Raw genomic sequence first — 14866 nt, forward strand, 5'->3', positions numbered from 1 at the left:
TGGGTGTCGATTCCACCAAAAATAATTCCTAAGAACACTTTTGTAGAAGTTTGAATAGGATCGAATCCACAGGGAATGGTTTTAAATTAATTCCTTCAAAACATAAAAATAAAAATAATTGGGGGGGTTAAAGAATGTGAAAAAGAATAAAATAAAAACTAAATTAAACTAAAAAGTTAATAAAATTAGAAGTGATAAATATAAGAGAAAAGTATTCCAGTAAAAGACAGGATCATGCTTAATTCTACGGTCGATCATAGATGTAAAGATAACAATCATTCAAGATAGATAAATTGGTTATGGCCATTGGTACGACCTAGCGGCCTCACCTTTCCTTACCTTGTGGATAGTTAAGGAATGTCCATTGACTAAATCCCTAATCAGTACACAACCTTGGGAACGTTCTCAAAATTTAATTTATCGACAACATGAAGAACTAGAAAGGCCCAATGTTAACCAATAAATTTCTACGAGGATTTATGTAAGTTAGAATGTGAATGCCCCACAACATAAACGAAAACTTCTACCTAATCAATTATGTTATGTTACCACTAGTTACTGAACTAAACAAACAATTATAGATTTGCAAGTTCAATTGGCTAGGCAAATATTCTTGACAATAAATCAGATTATTTGTAATAAAAGCACAGAGAACAACACAAATTCCAATATGAATAAAAGTAGAAAGTATAAATTAGATCTCACAAGTCATTAGATTTAAGCATTCACCAAATCTTCAATCAGAATAAGAAAACTAGCTAGCCATGCTAATGGAAGAACGCATGAAAAGCAAAGTAAGAAAATATTATAAAAATGTATAGATATAGAAGAGTTCAAAAGTGGTCTCTTAAACTAAATTAGATCGCCTATTTATAATAGCTAGATACCTAATTCTATTAGGATTAAAAGTAGGTTCCTTATTGAACTAAAGGACATATGAAAATAAAATTATAATCCTAGTTAAACTCCTCATTCATCGAAAGGAAGTCCATGCATCTCCAAATTCTTGTCAAAAATTGAGTTTGAGTCTTGTCCGAATTTTCAATTTGGTGCTTTTCTTTATTTTCCATTTCATTTGTCCTAATGCTACAAAGTAAAATTTAATAGGAGCATTTGGCCACAAAATAGGTCAAAATATGACATGAAATAAGCATAAAATGAGATCATATCAAGTATCTCCCCACTTAACCCTTTGCTCGTCCTCGATGCAAAGAAGTAGAGATAAAATAGGTTCAAGAATTTAATTCCAAAGTTTATGGATCACAGACGAAAGTACCCAATCAAGAATCTAGTTAAGTGTTCAAAGAATGGTACACGATATGATAAAAGACAACTCAACAAGCTTCAAACAAGTTTTCACAAGATGATTTTCATCAAAACTAAGCATGAAAAACAAGTGGACTGTGCTCTCATGTCTCCCAATCTCTCAAGTATTTTTGGTTGAGTGTTTCGCTCAAATGCTTGCTATGAAAATGATTCACCATAGGCTTGATTATACACCAAAATCTCCACCACTTTTAAATATACACACATTTGAATCAAGAGTTCTTATAGTTTGGTTGTAATGGGGCATTGGTTTAGGGGTAGGAAGAATAAGGAAAAATGAGGTGGAAATCCAAGAAACTAAATTAGAGCACCAAGTAATAGATATAAGAATCCAAGCTTCTCAAAAATTGATCTATCTTATACTCTAACTTCATGTCCCACCTTCCTCGACTTGAGCTATGTCTTTTTTAAGAGAAAGAGTATTTTTTTTCTTTGCCTTCCTCGATTTTGTTATTTTTCCTTTTCCTTTTGAAGGTATTCTTTTTTGTTTTCTCTTTCTTTGTCTATTAAGGCATAGAACAAGGTTGTCACGTGACAAGTTAGCTCATAAATCTCCTTTACAAAAATTGAAATATCCCCACATTTATCGTCAAAACACATACATAGAATACATTTTTGTTTTCTTGACACTCTACTAATCCTTAGAAGGGCCAAATAAGGGTAATAAAGAGACGGTAGAGTTTGTTTATACTTGGGATTTCATAACAAGAAATTAAGGCTTATAAGGCTCAAATGGGCTTACTAAGGAGAATTGCATGTGGGTGGTCTTTTAAGCTAAAGGAGTTTTTATCCTAGTGCCTTTATCATTTTGAAGTGTATGCATAGAGATGTAGTCTCGATATGGTCCAAAGCAAGTTCTAGGAAGACAAAATCATGAAGCATTGTCTCTCAAGATAACAAAAATTGTAGATTTTCATGAGTGTATAGGCTAAAAATTCCTCTCTAGGTAGGTTATGTCCACCAATTTTCCACATTTAATTTTCAATTCAAATCACCATTTGCAAAACAAGTTCTTAACCGTAAGTTGTCAAGAGTCATTAGATGCACACCCTTATCACACATTACCAAATTATTACTTGATTAGCCTGGTCTTTGATCATAATGCTAACATGAGGACAAGAAAAAAATATATGGAAGGGGTAGCAAGAATCAATCAAAACAATTAATCCACCAAGACTCATTTCTCTATCAAAACAATCATCAAAACACCCTCCCCCCATTTAATTCCACATTGTCCCCAATGTGGTAAGCATGCATATCTAGAACGATAAAATAAAAGAAAGGAGAAAGAGAACGTCCTTTAGTGATTTGTGGGTAAGTGATGGAACTGCGGCAGCTCAAGAATTGTGAGATTTTGAATGAGAGGGAGAGTCCCTTATGGATGCTCATACATCTTGATGAATTAGTTGCCCGAATTACGTGTGGGCACGCCTAACTGTAGGGTTGATGCATGTTCACCTTGACCTGCAAAAATTGATTGTAGTGGTATCACAACATTCACAAGAAGTTAGAGGGAAAAAAAATTGAGAAAAAGAGAAGGACATGAGTTGCCTCCCGAGAAGCGTCTTTCTTAACGTCTTTGGCTAGATGTTGTTGTGCCTCAACTTAAATGAGTTAGACACTCTAAATCCACTTCTTCTATGTAATGCACCCAGTGATGGTGTGGATTTAGGAGGACTTGACGGTCCATGGATGACTTCTTCCTTGAACTTATTTTGTCATGAAAGACTTTGTTCATGTAAGTTCTTGGACTCGAGGTGAGGCATTTGGTAATTGTTGTCTTAAATGCTCCTCCAGCATCGAACATAGCATTTTTTTGCACCGAAGGATGAATAAAAATCAATGAAAAAAATAGAATGCACATCATTAGAATATTTCATGGCACCACAAATTCTAAAACTCATAACCTCATTATCAAATTCCATAGAGAGAATTCCGACATCAACATCAATTTTTGTTTTTGAGGTTATAAGGATTGGTCTTCCTAAAAAGATGAATGTAGAATTGGGAGAAGTATCACCCCTCATGTCAAGCACATAAAAATCAGCAGGAAACACCAATTCATCAGCTTGTACAAGTACATCCTCAAGAACTCTTTCGGGGTAAACTACGGAATGATAAGCAAGTTGAAGAACGACCCTCATTTCTTTTAATGGGCCAACATTCAAAGATTCATAATCGGTAAGATGCATAATATTGATAGAAGCACCCAAATCAGACATTACTTTTTCTATTCCAATCTTTCCAATTTTGCAAGGGATAGAAAATGTACCTGGATCATTGCATTTAGGAGGTAGTTTCTTTGAAGAATGACAGATACATTTTCTCCCATACTTACCCTTTCATTATCTCTCAATTTGGATTCTGGTGCACAATTCTTTGAAAATTTTGCATAGCGAGGTATTTGTTTAATTGCATTGAGTAGGGAAATATTTACCTCAACTTTGAGTAAAGTTTCAAGAATCTATTTTTCCTCTTCCTCCTCTTTGGACTTGGCGAATCTCTCCGGGATGGGAAGTTTGGGCACGAACACCTTGGGACTTTCCTTGCTGACTTAGTTGGATTTTTCAGCTTGTTTTGGAAGAATTTTGAGGTCATCCTCTATTTTGTCATGCTGTGCATGCCCACGCCTAGTGTTATTTTCGAGTTGTAGCTCTTTCCCACTGCACAAGGTAATAGCACTAAAGTTTTGTTTAGGCTTAATAATAGTTTGGGAGCGAAACTTACCTTGAGATTCCAAGCGGCTGACAGAGGAGGCCAGTTCGCTCATTTGAGATTTCAAATTTTGTATGCTCAAGCGGGTTTCTTGTTGGAATTGTTTGGTGCTCAAGGCGAGTGTTTTCACGATATCTTTCAGGGGCATACCATTATTGGGAGGTGTTGGTAGTGGTGGTGGTTGGTGTGGAACCCTTTGAAAGTTTTGAGGTTGATTGTCATACCTCAAATTTGGGTAATCTCTCCAACCATTGTTATAGGTATTGGAAAATGGGTCATATCTCCTTTGTTGTTGCTCAAAAAATCCATCGACGACGTCAGCATGTTTGGTTGATTTTTCGTGAAGTGTAGGACAACCGTCGGTACAATGTCCCAAAGATGTACATATCCCACAAGTCTTGACTTGTTGAATACTTCCCCCTATAAGCTTTTCAACAAGAAAAGTAAGTTTATCTAACCGTTCATTAATAGAAGTACTTACCTCGTTTACCCTTCGTGGGGGGTTGTCATTTCTACTACTGAATTTTTGATTATTAGCCGGCATGGTTGTGATTAGTTTGCGTGCTTCGGTAGGAGTTTTGTCATAGAAAGCACCTCCACTAGCTGCATCCACCAAGCTTCTATTTGCCTCAGACAACCCTTCATAAAAATATTGAATTAGAAGATGGTCGGGACTCCACCAATTGCTTGAATCTCCCCTAATACTCAGAAACTTTCACCGGAGAATTGGTGTATTCCACTTATTTCCTTCCGGAGTTTTGTAGTCCTTGAAGCGGGGAAGTAGTTCTCAAGAAATTGTTTATCGAGCTCGTGCGAACTAACAATAGATCCTGAAGGTAAGGAGTAGAGCCAATCTTTTGCTTCATCGCCCAATCAGAATGGAAAGGCTCTTAGCTTGACTTGTTCTTCGGTGACTCCTTGAGGTCTCATGCCGGAACACACCACATGGAATTCTTTAAGGTGCTTGTGCGGGTCTTCACCTGCAAGGCCGCGAAAAGAGCGAACTAAGTGGATGAGACCCGATTCAAGTTCACAATCAACATTTAAATTAGATTATTCAATGTAGAGTGGTTGTTGATTTAATTCAAGACAAGTCATCTTTTTGATCGTTCATTCCAAATTTTGAGCCATGATTTCATACTGAGAGTAGCTAGACGCGCGCACGTCTAACTTAGAATTTGCTGCTGGTTTGGAAGAAGTAGAGGCCTCTTCCTTGTGTTGCTTTGTTTCTTTTTGGAGTCTATGAGCCTTCTTCTCGATCTCGGGGTCAAATTCAAGTTTACCTATACGAGAAGAACGCAGCATAAAACCAAGTAACAAGAAAAAAAAATTAATTTAATAACACCAATCCCAGGCAATGGCGCCAAAATTTGATGGGTGTCAATTGAAGAAAAAATAATTTCTACGAACACTTTCATAGAAGTGTGAGTAGGGTTGAATCCAGAGAGATTGGTTTTAAATTAATTCTTTTAAAAAATAAAAATAAAAATACTTGGGGGGGGGGTTTATGATTATGAAGAAGAATAAAATTAAAAACTAAATTAAACTAAAATATTAATAAAATTAGAAGAGATAAATATAAGAGAAAAGTATTCTAGTTAAAGATAGGATCATGCTTAATTCCACGGTCGATCATAAATGCAAAGATAACAATCATTCATGATAGATAAATTGGTTATGGCCATTGGTACGACCTAACGGCCTCACCTTTCCTTACCTTGTGGATAGTCAAGGAACGTCCGTTGACTAAACCCCTAATCAGTAAAGAATCTTGAGAACATCCTCAAGATTTAATTTACCGACAGCATGAAAAATTAGAAAGACCCAATTCTAACCAATAAATTCCTACGAGGATTTATTTAAGTTAGATTGTGCATGCCCCACAACATAATCGAAAACTTCTATATAATCAATTATGCTATGTTACCACTAGTTATTGAACTAAACAAACAATTACGGATTTAATAGTTTAATTGGCTAGGCAAATATTCTTGACCAAAAATCAGATTATTTGTAGTAAAAGCATAGAGAACAACACAAATACCAATATGAATAAAAATAGAAAGCATAAATTAGATCTCACAACTCGTTGCATTTAAGCATTCACCAAATCTTCAACCGGAATAAGAGAACTAGCTAGACATGCTAATGGAAGAACGCATGAAAAGCAAAGTAAGAAAATATTATAAAAACATAGAGAAATAGAAGTGTTCAAAAGTTGTCTCGTAAACTGAATTACATCACCTATTTATAATAGCTAGATACCTAATTCTATTAGGATTAAAAGTAAATTCCTAATTGAACTAAAGGACTTATGGAAATAAAATTATAATCCTAGTTAAACTCCTCATTCATCGAAAGGAAGTCCATGTAGCTCCAAATTCTTGTCAAAAATTGAGTTTGAGTCTTGTCCGAATATCCATTTTGGTGCTTTTCTTTATTTTTCATTTCATTTGTCATAATGCTGCAAAATAATATTTAATTATGAGCATTTGATCACAAAATAGTTCAAAATATTATATGAAATACGCACAAAATGCGATCCTATGATATTCCTTCGACGTGGTGGAGATGTCAATGAAGTAAGGGAGAAATGGGTGCTGGGGCCTAGTACGAACATTGTGGCTCGTTTCATTTGTAAAGAAAACATTGATCCGAAACCGACTGCATATGAACAATTAGTATGATCAATTATGTACCTTCGTGCATATGAACAATTAGTATGATCGGGAAAATTTTGTAGTCCTACTGATATATTAAAATTCATGGTGGTACAATTAGTGTGAAAGCAGTAATATTCAATGCTTTGATCAGCAAAATATATATGTAATCTAATTTATACCAATTTAAACTCTTGTCCATTTGTGTAGAATTATAAACATGAAATATATATAATCCTATTTGCATGTATTTAAAACTTGCCAATTCATTTAGTACGATCAACAAAAGATGTAATTCCTACTCAAACTAAATTAATATTCACTTCCATATGAGTATGATCAACGAAGGATGTAATCCGTACTCAAACTAAATTAATACTTACTTCCATATGATGCTTTACATATGTACAAACAAAATTTATTATCTCTACTTATACCAATTAAACTAGTGTTCGAGCAGTTAGTGTGATCATTAAAATGTTAAATCCTACTTATTTGTATAGGTATTAAAATACAGTTTCTGTCTAGTAATATATGAGGGGGTGTCATTTTTTGTCCTACACAAATTATGAAAATTAGTTTTTACAAGACCAAAAGTATCAAAATTATAAAATTAATAGAATTAAAATTAATAAAATAATTAGTGTTATCAATAAATATAAGTAAAAATACTATGGGTGTGTAGGTGGATATATGTACACATATATATCCGGAGTTCTTGAATAATGTTGAAAATTAAATCAAATTATTCGCAATTGCATTTGAGCTTGATAAATAAATGTGCAATATGAATATATTAGTATAAGACAACTAACACGAATTGTGATCGCATGTTAACATTTATGATATCTATGGAAGCGTATTAATCATCGCTATATTCTTGAATATGAACGAGGAATAAGATGTGTGATCAATTCTTGTAACATTTATCTAAGTTAATAAAACTCATATAAGTACATTTATGGTGCTTCCATCAACAAAATATTTAGTCCTAATTACCAAATTAAACTTTGTTTATAGAATTATTTTGAAATATAATCCTACTCATATCAATTTAAAGCTCATGTCAGTACAATTAATATGATGAAGAATTGTTCCAAATTAACTTAATTATAAATTTGAATATATTAATGATGTTTGAATCAATAAAGTATACTATAGTCTTGAGCGATCCTATTTATACCAAGTAAAAATTCATGTTTCATATATTTATTATGATCATCAAGTGACAAATCGTGTACTTGCAATTACTGTGGTCTACCAAAGAAGTTATTATGTTGATCCAGTCTAAAACCAATATCCGTACAAATAGGGTACAAGCATTATGTGATGCTTTTACTAACAAAATATATATGTACCTTCCTGCATATGAACAATTAGTATGATCAACAAAATTATGTAGTCCTAAGGATATACTGAGTTAAAATTCACAGCTGTACAATTAGTATGAAAGCATGAATATTCAATGCTTTGATCAACGAAATATATATGTAATCCTATTTATACCAATTAAAACTCATGTCCGTGCAATTAGCATGATCAACAAGAAATATATATAATCCCTACTTTGTAATCCCTACTTGTTATAATCCGATACATTTAGTACGATCAACAAAAGATGTAATCCCTACTTGTAATAATTTATAGCCTAATGACTTATTAAAAGGCCGATCATGGCAGCCCAATTACCTGAGCCACTTGGCAGCCCACAACCGACCCGGTAACCCAACCCATCCTGTCTACCTACTTATATCACATCCGTAACCCTAAATCTCACTTTCCCTCTTCTCTGGTTTTTCTACGCCGTCTACTTCGTCTCCTCTCCAAATCCTATCTGTGATTTTCTTCCTTCTCTTCTCTGGGAGCCTTGGCCACTTTTCTAAACCAATCTAATGATTTTAGGAAAGGCTATCAGGTTTTTCTTCTCTTCCATCACCCCAAGTTGTTTATCTCCTTCACCATTCACCGAAGTTCTTTGTGAAGTATTGAGTTGGGGTCTTTGTGACCGTGTGATACTGAGATTTGAGTGATCGGAGTTGTGGTCGGGTTCTTGGTTTGTGGAGTTACCATGAGTCGGTTCATTGTGGAAATGGTGCCTTGTGACCGTATTCCTTTATCGACATAAAGGATCTGGCTACTCTGAGTCTATTAATCATTATTCTGTTGATTTAAGTATTTCATTATTTCTTTCATTTGTTATTATCATTTAAGTTGTATATTGGCCTGTAATAATCTTAAGGAGTTTCGTACTCCAATTTTGTTAATAGTTGGATAGGATTTTCTGGTGACTTCCACTCTACACTACTCAAACTAAATTAATACTCACTTCCATTTGAGTATGATCAATGACGGAGGTAATTCGTACTCAAACTAAATTTATACTTACTTCCATATGATGCTTCTACATATGTATGAACAAAATTTATAATTTTGATAATTTTAGTAATTTATACTAATCGAACACTAGTTTAATTGGTATAAGTAGAGAAAATAATTTTGTTCATACATATATAGAAGCATCATTTGGAAGTTAGTATTAACTTAGTTTGAGTACGGATTACATCCTTCATTGATCATACTCATATGGAAGTGAGTATTAATTTAGTTTGAGTAGGGATTACGTCTTTTATTCATCGTACTAAATGTATCGGCAAGTTTTAACTAGTCGCAAATAGGATTATGTATATACTTGTTGATGTGCATAGGGATAAACTAAATCAAATTGTTAGCGATTGCATTTGAGATTGATGAATAAATGTATAATACAAATATGTTAATATAAGACGACAAACACAAATTGTGATCGCATGTTAACGTTTAGGATATCTATAAAAGCCTATTAATCATTGCTATATCCTTGAATATTAACGAGGAATAAGTTGTGTGATTAATTCCTGTAACATATAATGAAGAATTCATGCAAAATAATTGAGGAAACAGATTTATTGCTGCATACAATAGCGTTATTACAAAACTAAAACAAAATAAAATAAAATAAATGGATGCAATCATTATCATCAACGGATGGATACTGCAACTTAATTACTTTCATATTAATTATGGACCACAAAATGTCCAAATACATGAATCAATTGCATATAGTAACAATTACAAGAATAGTATATTTAACATTAAGAATTTGCTCCAATTAAATTTCAGTAAATCTAAAGAATAGATAAAATCTGTAGACCAGATTCATTAACATTTAATTAATATAGATTTTGTCATTATAATATATGTTTCTTCATATATAGTAGGTTCACGAATTAATGATAATACTTAAACTCACTTGATTTTACTCAAAAGCAAATCATATGTAAGATATGGATAATCACTAAGTACTTCGTCATTATCTTTTAAGTCCTCATAATTTTTTTCTCATTCGATACTGCATCTCTTATGGTACCTGCACGGTATAGATTTTGACATCTTAATTATGATTAGTATTTATATTATGTTTTGACGCCACCTTCGCAATAATTACTGATTCTTTCCTATAATGTAAATACAGTAAAAAATACAGTAATTTGGACAGAGCCTTGCTCATGATTTATTTGAATTGTTATATAGTAAGTGGATAGGGTTAGGGGTGAAGTTATTACTATGCATGGCTTAATTTGTTCCACATTGTGTGTAAGTATGTATGTATAAATACTCCCCTACACATCCTATATTTCTTCATGTTTCAAACAATTGTCTAGGTAATTTCTTTGACATCAATGAAACTTTTTCGTGATTCTCTCTAGAGCCCACAAATGTTTGAAGTTTTTCTAGAAACAAATCCTTTTGAAGAAGAGAAATTAATCCAAGAATTAAAAAGGGTCTCTCTATGACAGATAGATATTCTAAAATTATAGATTGTATTTGGTACATGTTTTGCTTGTTTTCTTTGAGAGAATTCTAACATGTGGCCTTTTTCTTTTTTTTATTTGTGTGAGGAAATTGACTGGTGTTAAAAAAAGTAAAAGTAATTACCAATTAAAATGTCGATCTCCTCCTGGAAGCCAGCACAATCCAGCATGACGAACTTTTCAGTTGGGATGAACAAGCACCAAGGGAAGGATAAGGTGGTGGTGGTATTGGGTGCCACTGGCACAGGCAAATCTCGCCTGGCGATAGACCTAGCCACCCGTCTCGGGACAGAGGTCATAAACTCGATCAAAATTTAGGTCTACAAGGGCCTAGACATTGTAACCAATAAGGTGCTCAATGAGGAATGCCGCGGTGTGCCACACCATTTGCTCGGAATCATTGATCCTAAGGTGGATTTCACTGTACATGATTTTGTGCATCATTCATTGGTGGTTGTTGATGCCATCGTACAAAAGAATCGCTTGCCAATCATTGCTAGAGGGTCTAATTCCTTCATACAGGCACTTGTCAGTGACTACACTGAGTTTCCCTTCAAGTACTAGTGTTGCTTTCTCTTGATGGACGTGGCGATCCTGGTCTTGCATTCGTACGTGTCGAAAAGGGTTGATCGGATGGTGGATACCGGGTTTGTGGAGGAGGGTAAGGCATTTTTTGACCCAAAAAATTATGGCTATGATTATGGGATTAGGCGTGCCATTGGGGTTCCCGAGATGGATGAGTTCTTCAGGGTCTTGTCGACGGTGAAACTAGGGCTAAGCTTCTTAAGACACCTATTGAGGAAATTAAGATGCGCACTTGCAAATTAGCTTATCGTCAAGTTGAAAAGATTTTGAGGATGAGGGAGGAATTCGGGTGGCAAATCCATCGATTGAACGCCACAAATGTATTCCTTCGACGTGGTGTAGATGCCAATGAAATAGCGTTATTATAAAACTAAAAAAAATGAAATAAAATAAATGGATGCAATCAGTATCATCAACGGATGGATACTGCAACTTAATTACTTTCATATTAATCATGGACCACAAAATGTCCAAATACATGAATCAATTGCATATAGTAACAATTACAAGAATAGTATAATTAACATTTAGAATTTGCTCCATTTAAATTTCAGTAAATCGAAAGAAGAGATAAAATCTATAGACCAGATTTATTAACGTTCAATTAATATAGATTTTGTCATTATAATATATGTTTTTTCCATATTAGTAGGTTGACGAATTAATGAGAATACTTAAACTCACTCGATTTTACTCAAAAGCAAATCCTACGTAAGATATGGATAATCACTAAGTACTTCGTCATTATATTTTAATTTCTCATAATATTTTTCTCATTCGATATAGTAAAATTACTTACTATCCATCCCAAGAATAATTTTTTTAGAAAAAATAATTACCGATGGATTTATTGCATCTCTTATGGTACCTGCACGGTGTAGATTTTGACATCTTAATTATGATTAGTATTTGTATTATCTTTTGACAACAGCTTCGTAATAATTAATGATTCTTTTCCTATTTTATAAATACAGTAAAAAATACAGTAATTTGAAAAGAGCTTTGCTCATGATTTATTTGAATTGTTATATAGTAAGTGGATAGGGTTAGGGGTGAAGTTATTACTATGAATGGCTTGATTTGTTCCACATAGTGTGTAAGTATGTATGTATAAATACCCCCTACACATCCTATGTTTCTTCATGTTTAAAACAATTGTCTAGGTGATTTCTTTCACATCAATGAAAATTGTTCGTAATTCTCTCAAGAGCCCACAAATGTTTGAAGTTTTTCTTGAAACAAATCCTTTTGAAGAAGAGAAATTAATCCAAGAATTGAAAAGGGCTTGTCTCTCTATGATAGATAGATATTCTAAAATTGTAGATTGTAGTTGGTCAATGTTTTGTTTATTTTGTTGGAGAGAATTCTAACACATGGCCTTTTTCTTTTGTTTTGTTTGTGTAATGAAATTGACAGGTGTTAAAAAAAAGTAAAAGTAATTACCAATTAGAATGTCGATCTCCTCCTGGAAGCCAAGACAATCCAACATGACAAACTTTTCACTTGGGGGCATGATGAACAAGCACCAAGGGAAGGATAAGGTGGTGGTGGTATTGGGTGCCACAGGAACAGGCAAATCAAGCTTGGCGATAGACTAGCCACCCTTTTTGGGACAGAGGTCATCAACTCGGACAAAATTCAGTTGTACAAGGGCCTATACATAGTAACCAATAAGGTTAGCATTGAAGAATGTCGTGGCGTGCCACACCATTTGCTTTGGATCATTGATCCCGACATGGATTTCACTGTACATGATTCTGTGCATCATGCACTTTTGGCTATTGATGCCACCGTACAAAAGAATCGGCTGGCAATCATTGCTGGAGGGTCCAATTCCTTCTTACAGGCACTTGTCAATGACGACACTGAGTTTCGCTCCAATATCTAATGTTGCTTTCTCTGGATGGACGTGGTGATCCTGATTTTTCATTCATACGTGTCGAAAAGGGTTGATCAGATGGTGGATAGCGGGTTGGTGGAGGAGGGTAAGGCATTTTTTGACCCAAAAATTCGTGACTATGATTATGGGATTAGGCATGCCATTGGGGTCCCGAGATGGAGGTGTTCTTTGGGAGCGAGGGTCTTGTCGATGGTGAAACTAGGGTTAAGCTTCTTAAGGCAGCTATTTATGAAACTAAGACGAACACTTGCAAATTAGCTTGCCGTCAAGTTGAAAAGATTTTGAGGATAACGGAGGAATTCGAGTGGCAGATCCATCGATTAAATGACACAAAGGTATTCCTTCGACGTGGTGGACATGCCAATGAAGCATGGGACAAATTGGTGCTGGAGCCTCGTATGAACATTGTGGCTCGTTTCATTTGCAAAGAAAACATAGATCCGAAACCAACTGTCGGTACTCCATCCAATGCCATTGAAGTAGCTACTACAAACAACTAATGGATCGGAAGATTCTTGGTGGCATCATGGTTTGTGTTAGTCGGTTTTTGGATAGGTAAATGGATGGTGGTCTTTGGATGAATCGTTCGATGAATTGTTCTAGACTGCTAGATTTGTAGGAACTTACATTACGTTGTTAGATATGAGTAAACATAAGGAGGAATTGTAATGGCATTTTGTGGTTTTGATAATGAAATTGAAAGCCTCAAATTTGACGCTTTTGTGAATTTTGTGTTATGTTGATAAAGAATTCTGGTAATAAATTTTAAGAATGAAACTGCAAGCTTAAAATTCCAGTTGTTAATTAATTTAGTAATAGAATAAAAATGAAAATAAATTTTCAGCCGTTTCTGCACCCTTTTCAACAATATAAGGAATTTTCAACAACATTTGTGCATCCTTTTCAGCCATTTCTGCACCTTTTTCAACAATATAAGGAATTTTTTGCATTATAATGAAAATGAAAACATTCATTTCTGCACCATTTTCAACATGTTAATAAGGAACATTCATTTCATACTAATATCAACAATTTACAACATCCTGTCCACAATTTACAGCCTGTCTTCACCAAAAACATGAACATCCAGTTACAATATTTCTTCAACAACAACCTATCCACATAACTCCCTAACTCATAACATATGCAATCATAGCTTATTCCTCAAGTTTCTCAAGTATCTTGAGATAACAAACAAAAAATGTTTCAATCAAAATAAAAAACTTAAACAAAAGGTGAATTCCTCCCATCTTTCTTCTTGCCTTTGTCTCCATTGTCCTTCGATTGTGATAACACATTGTTCAATCGTGATAATGTAATATACTTCTTTTCATCCTTCTTAAAAAATGTACATATTGACAGAAGAGATTTGGTCTCTGGTTGTAAAGCCTGTTTTGGAAATATCTCCTGTCTCACTGTCCATCGTGGTGAAGCTCTAATATTAACTTTTGGGAATGGTGGCTGCATATGACTTGGTTGAGTTGGTGGAGGTAGCCTAGAGCTTTGAGCTGCATCTTGTTGGTGGGATGTGGAAGACTTGTATGATGACTTCCATGGTTGTTTGTGTGCAATTTTTTGTTTATACCTGGGTGGCTTGAATGGTTTGGGTATTACCTATAAGGAGAATGAAATAAACTGAATAAGTGAATGATAAATAAAATTCTTGAAATTATTTGAGAATTACTTACTGAAGCTGCAGTTTGTTGGCCTGTATGATGGACTACAATACTTGAAAGCTCTTGTTACTTCATTCCTTGAAAAAATAGTCCATATCAAGTATTAGATGATGTATAATTAAAATGGAATGTATGGGTGCTGAAGTTTTCTTA

General features: G+C 34.3%; 1 protein-coding gene and 1 pseudogene across 1 annotated transcript; both read left to right on the forward strand.

Annotated features, from left to right (window-relative positions):
* Positions 1-10684: 10684 nt before the first annotated feature.
* On the forward strand, positions 10685-11116 carry LOC105179160 (adenylate isopentenyltransferase 5, chloroplastic pseudogene; annotated as a pseudogene).
* A 15-nt stretch (positions 11117-11131) lies between these two features.
* Positions 11132-13025, forward strand: LOC148786622 (adenylate isopentenyltransferase 5, chloroplastic-like). The gene is made up of 2 exons (XM_088886198.1): positions 11132-11307; positions 12704-13025. The coding sequence occupies exons 1-2, from the start codon at positions 11132-11134 to the stop codon at positions 13023-13025; spliced, it is 498 nt and encodes a 165-aa protein (XP_088742324.1).
* The last annotated feature ends 1841 nt before the right edge of the window (positions 13026-14866 follow it).

This window comes from Sesamum indicum, linkage group LG10, assembly GCF_026168435.1.
Source record: "Sesamum indicum cultivar Baizhima isolate 11 linkage group LG10, ASM2616843v1, whole genome shotgun sequence".
NCBI lineage: Eukaryota > Viridiplantae > Streptophyta > Magnoliopsida > Lamiales > Pedaliaceae > Sesamum > Sesamum indicum.

What these genes read in the sequence shown, in the direction of transcription:
- LOC148786622 (XM_088886198.1), top strand. Translation starts at nt 11,132, where the DNA reads ATGGACGTGGCGATCCTGGTCTTGCATTCGTACGTGTCGAAAAGGGTT. An exon ending in GATGAGTTCTTCAGGGTCTT is followed by an intron (nt 11,308 to 12,703) that starts GTCGACGGTGAA and finishes TGGGTGCCACAG; the next exon opens with GAACAGGCAAATCAAGCTTG.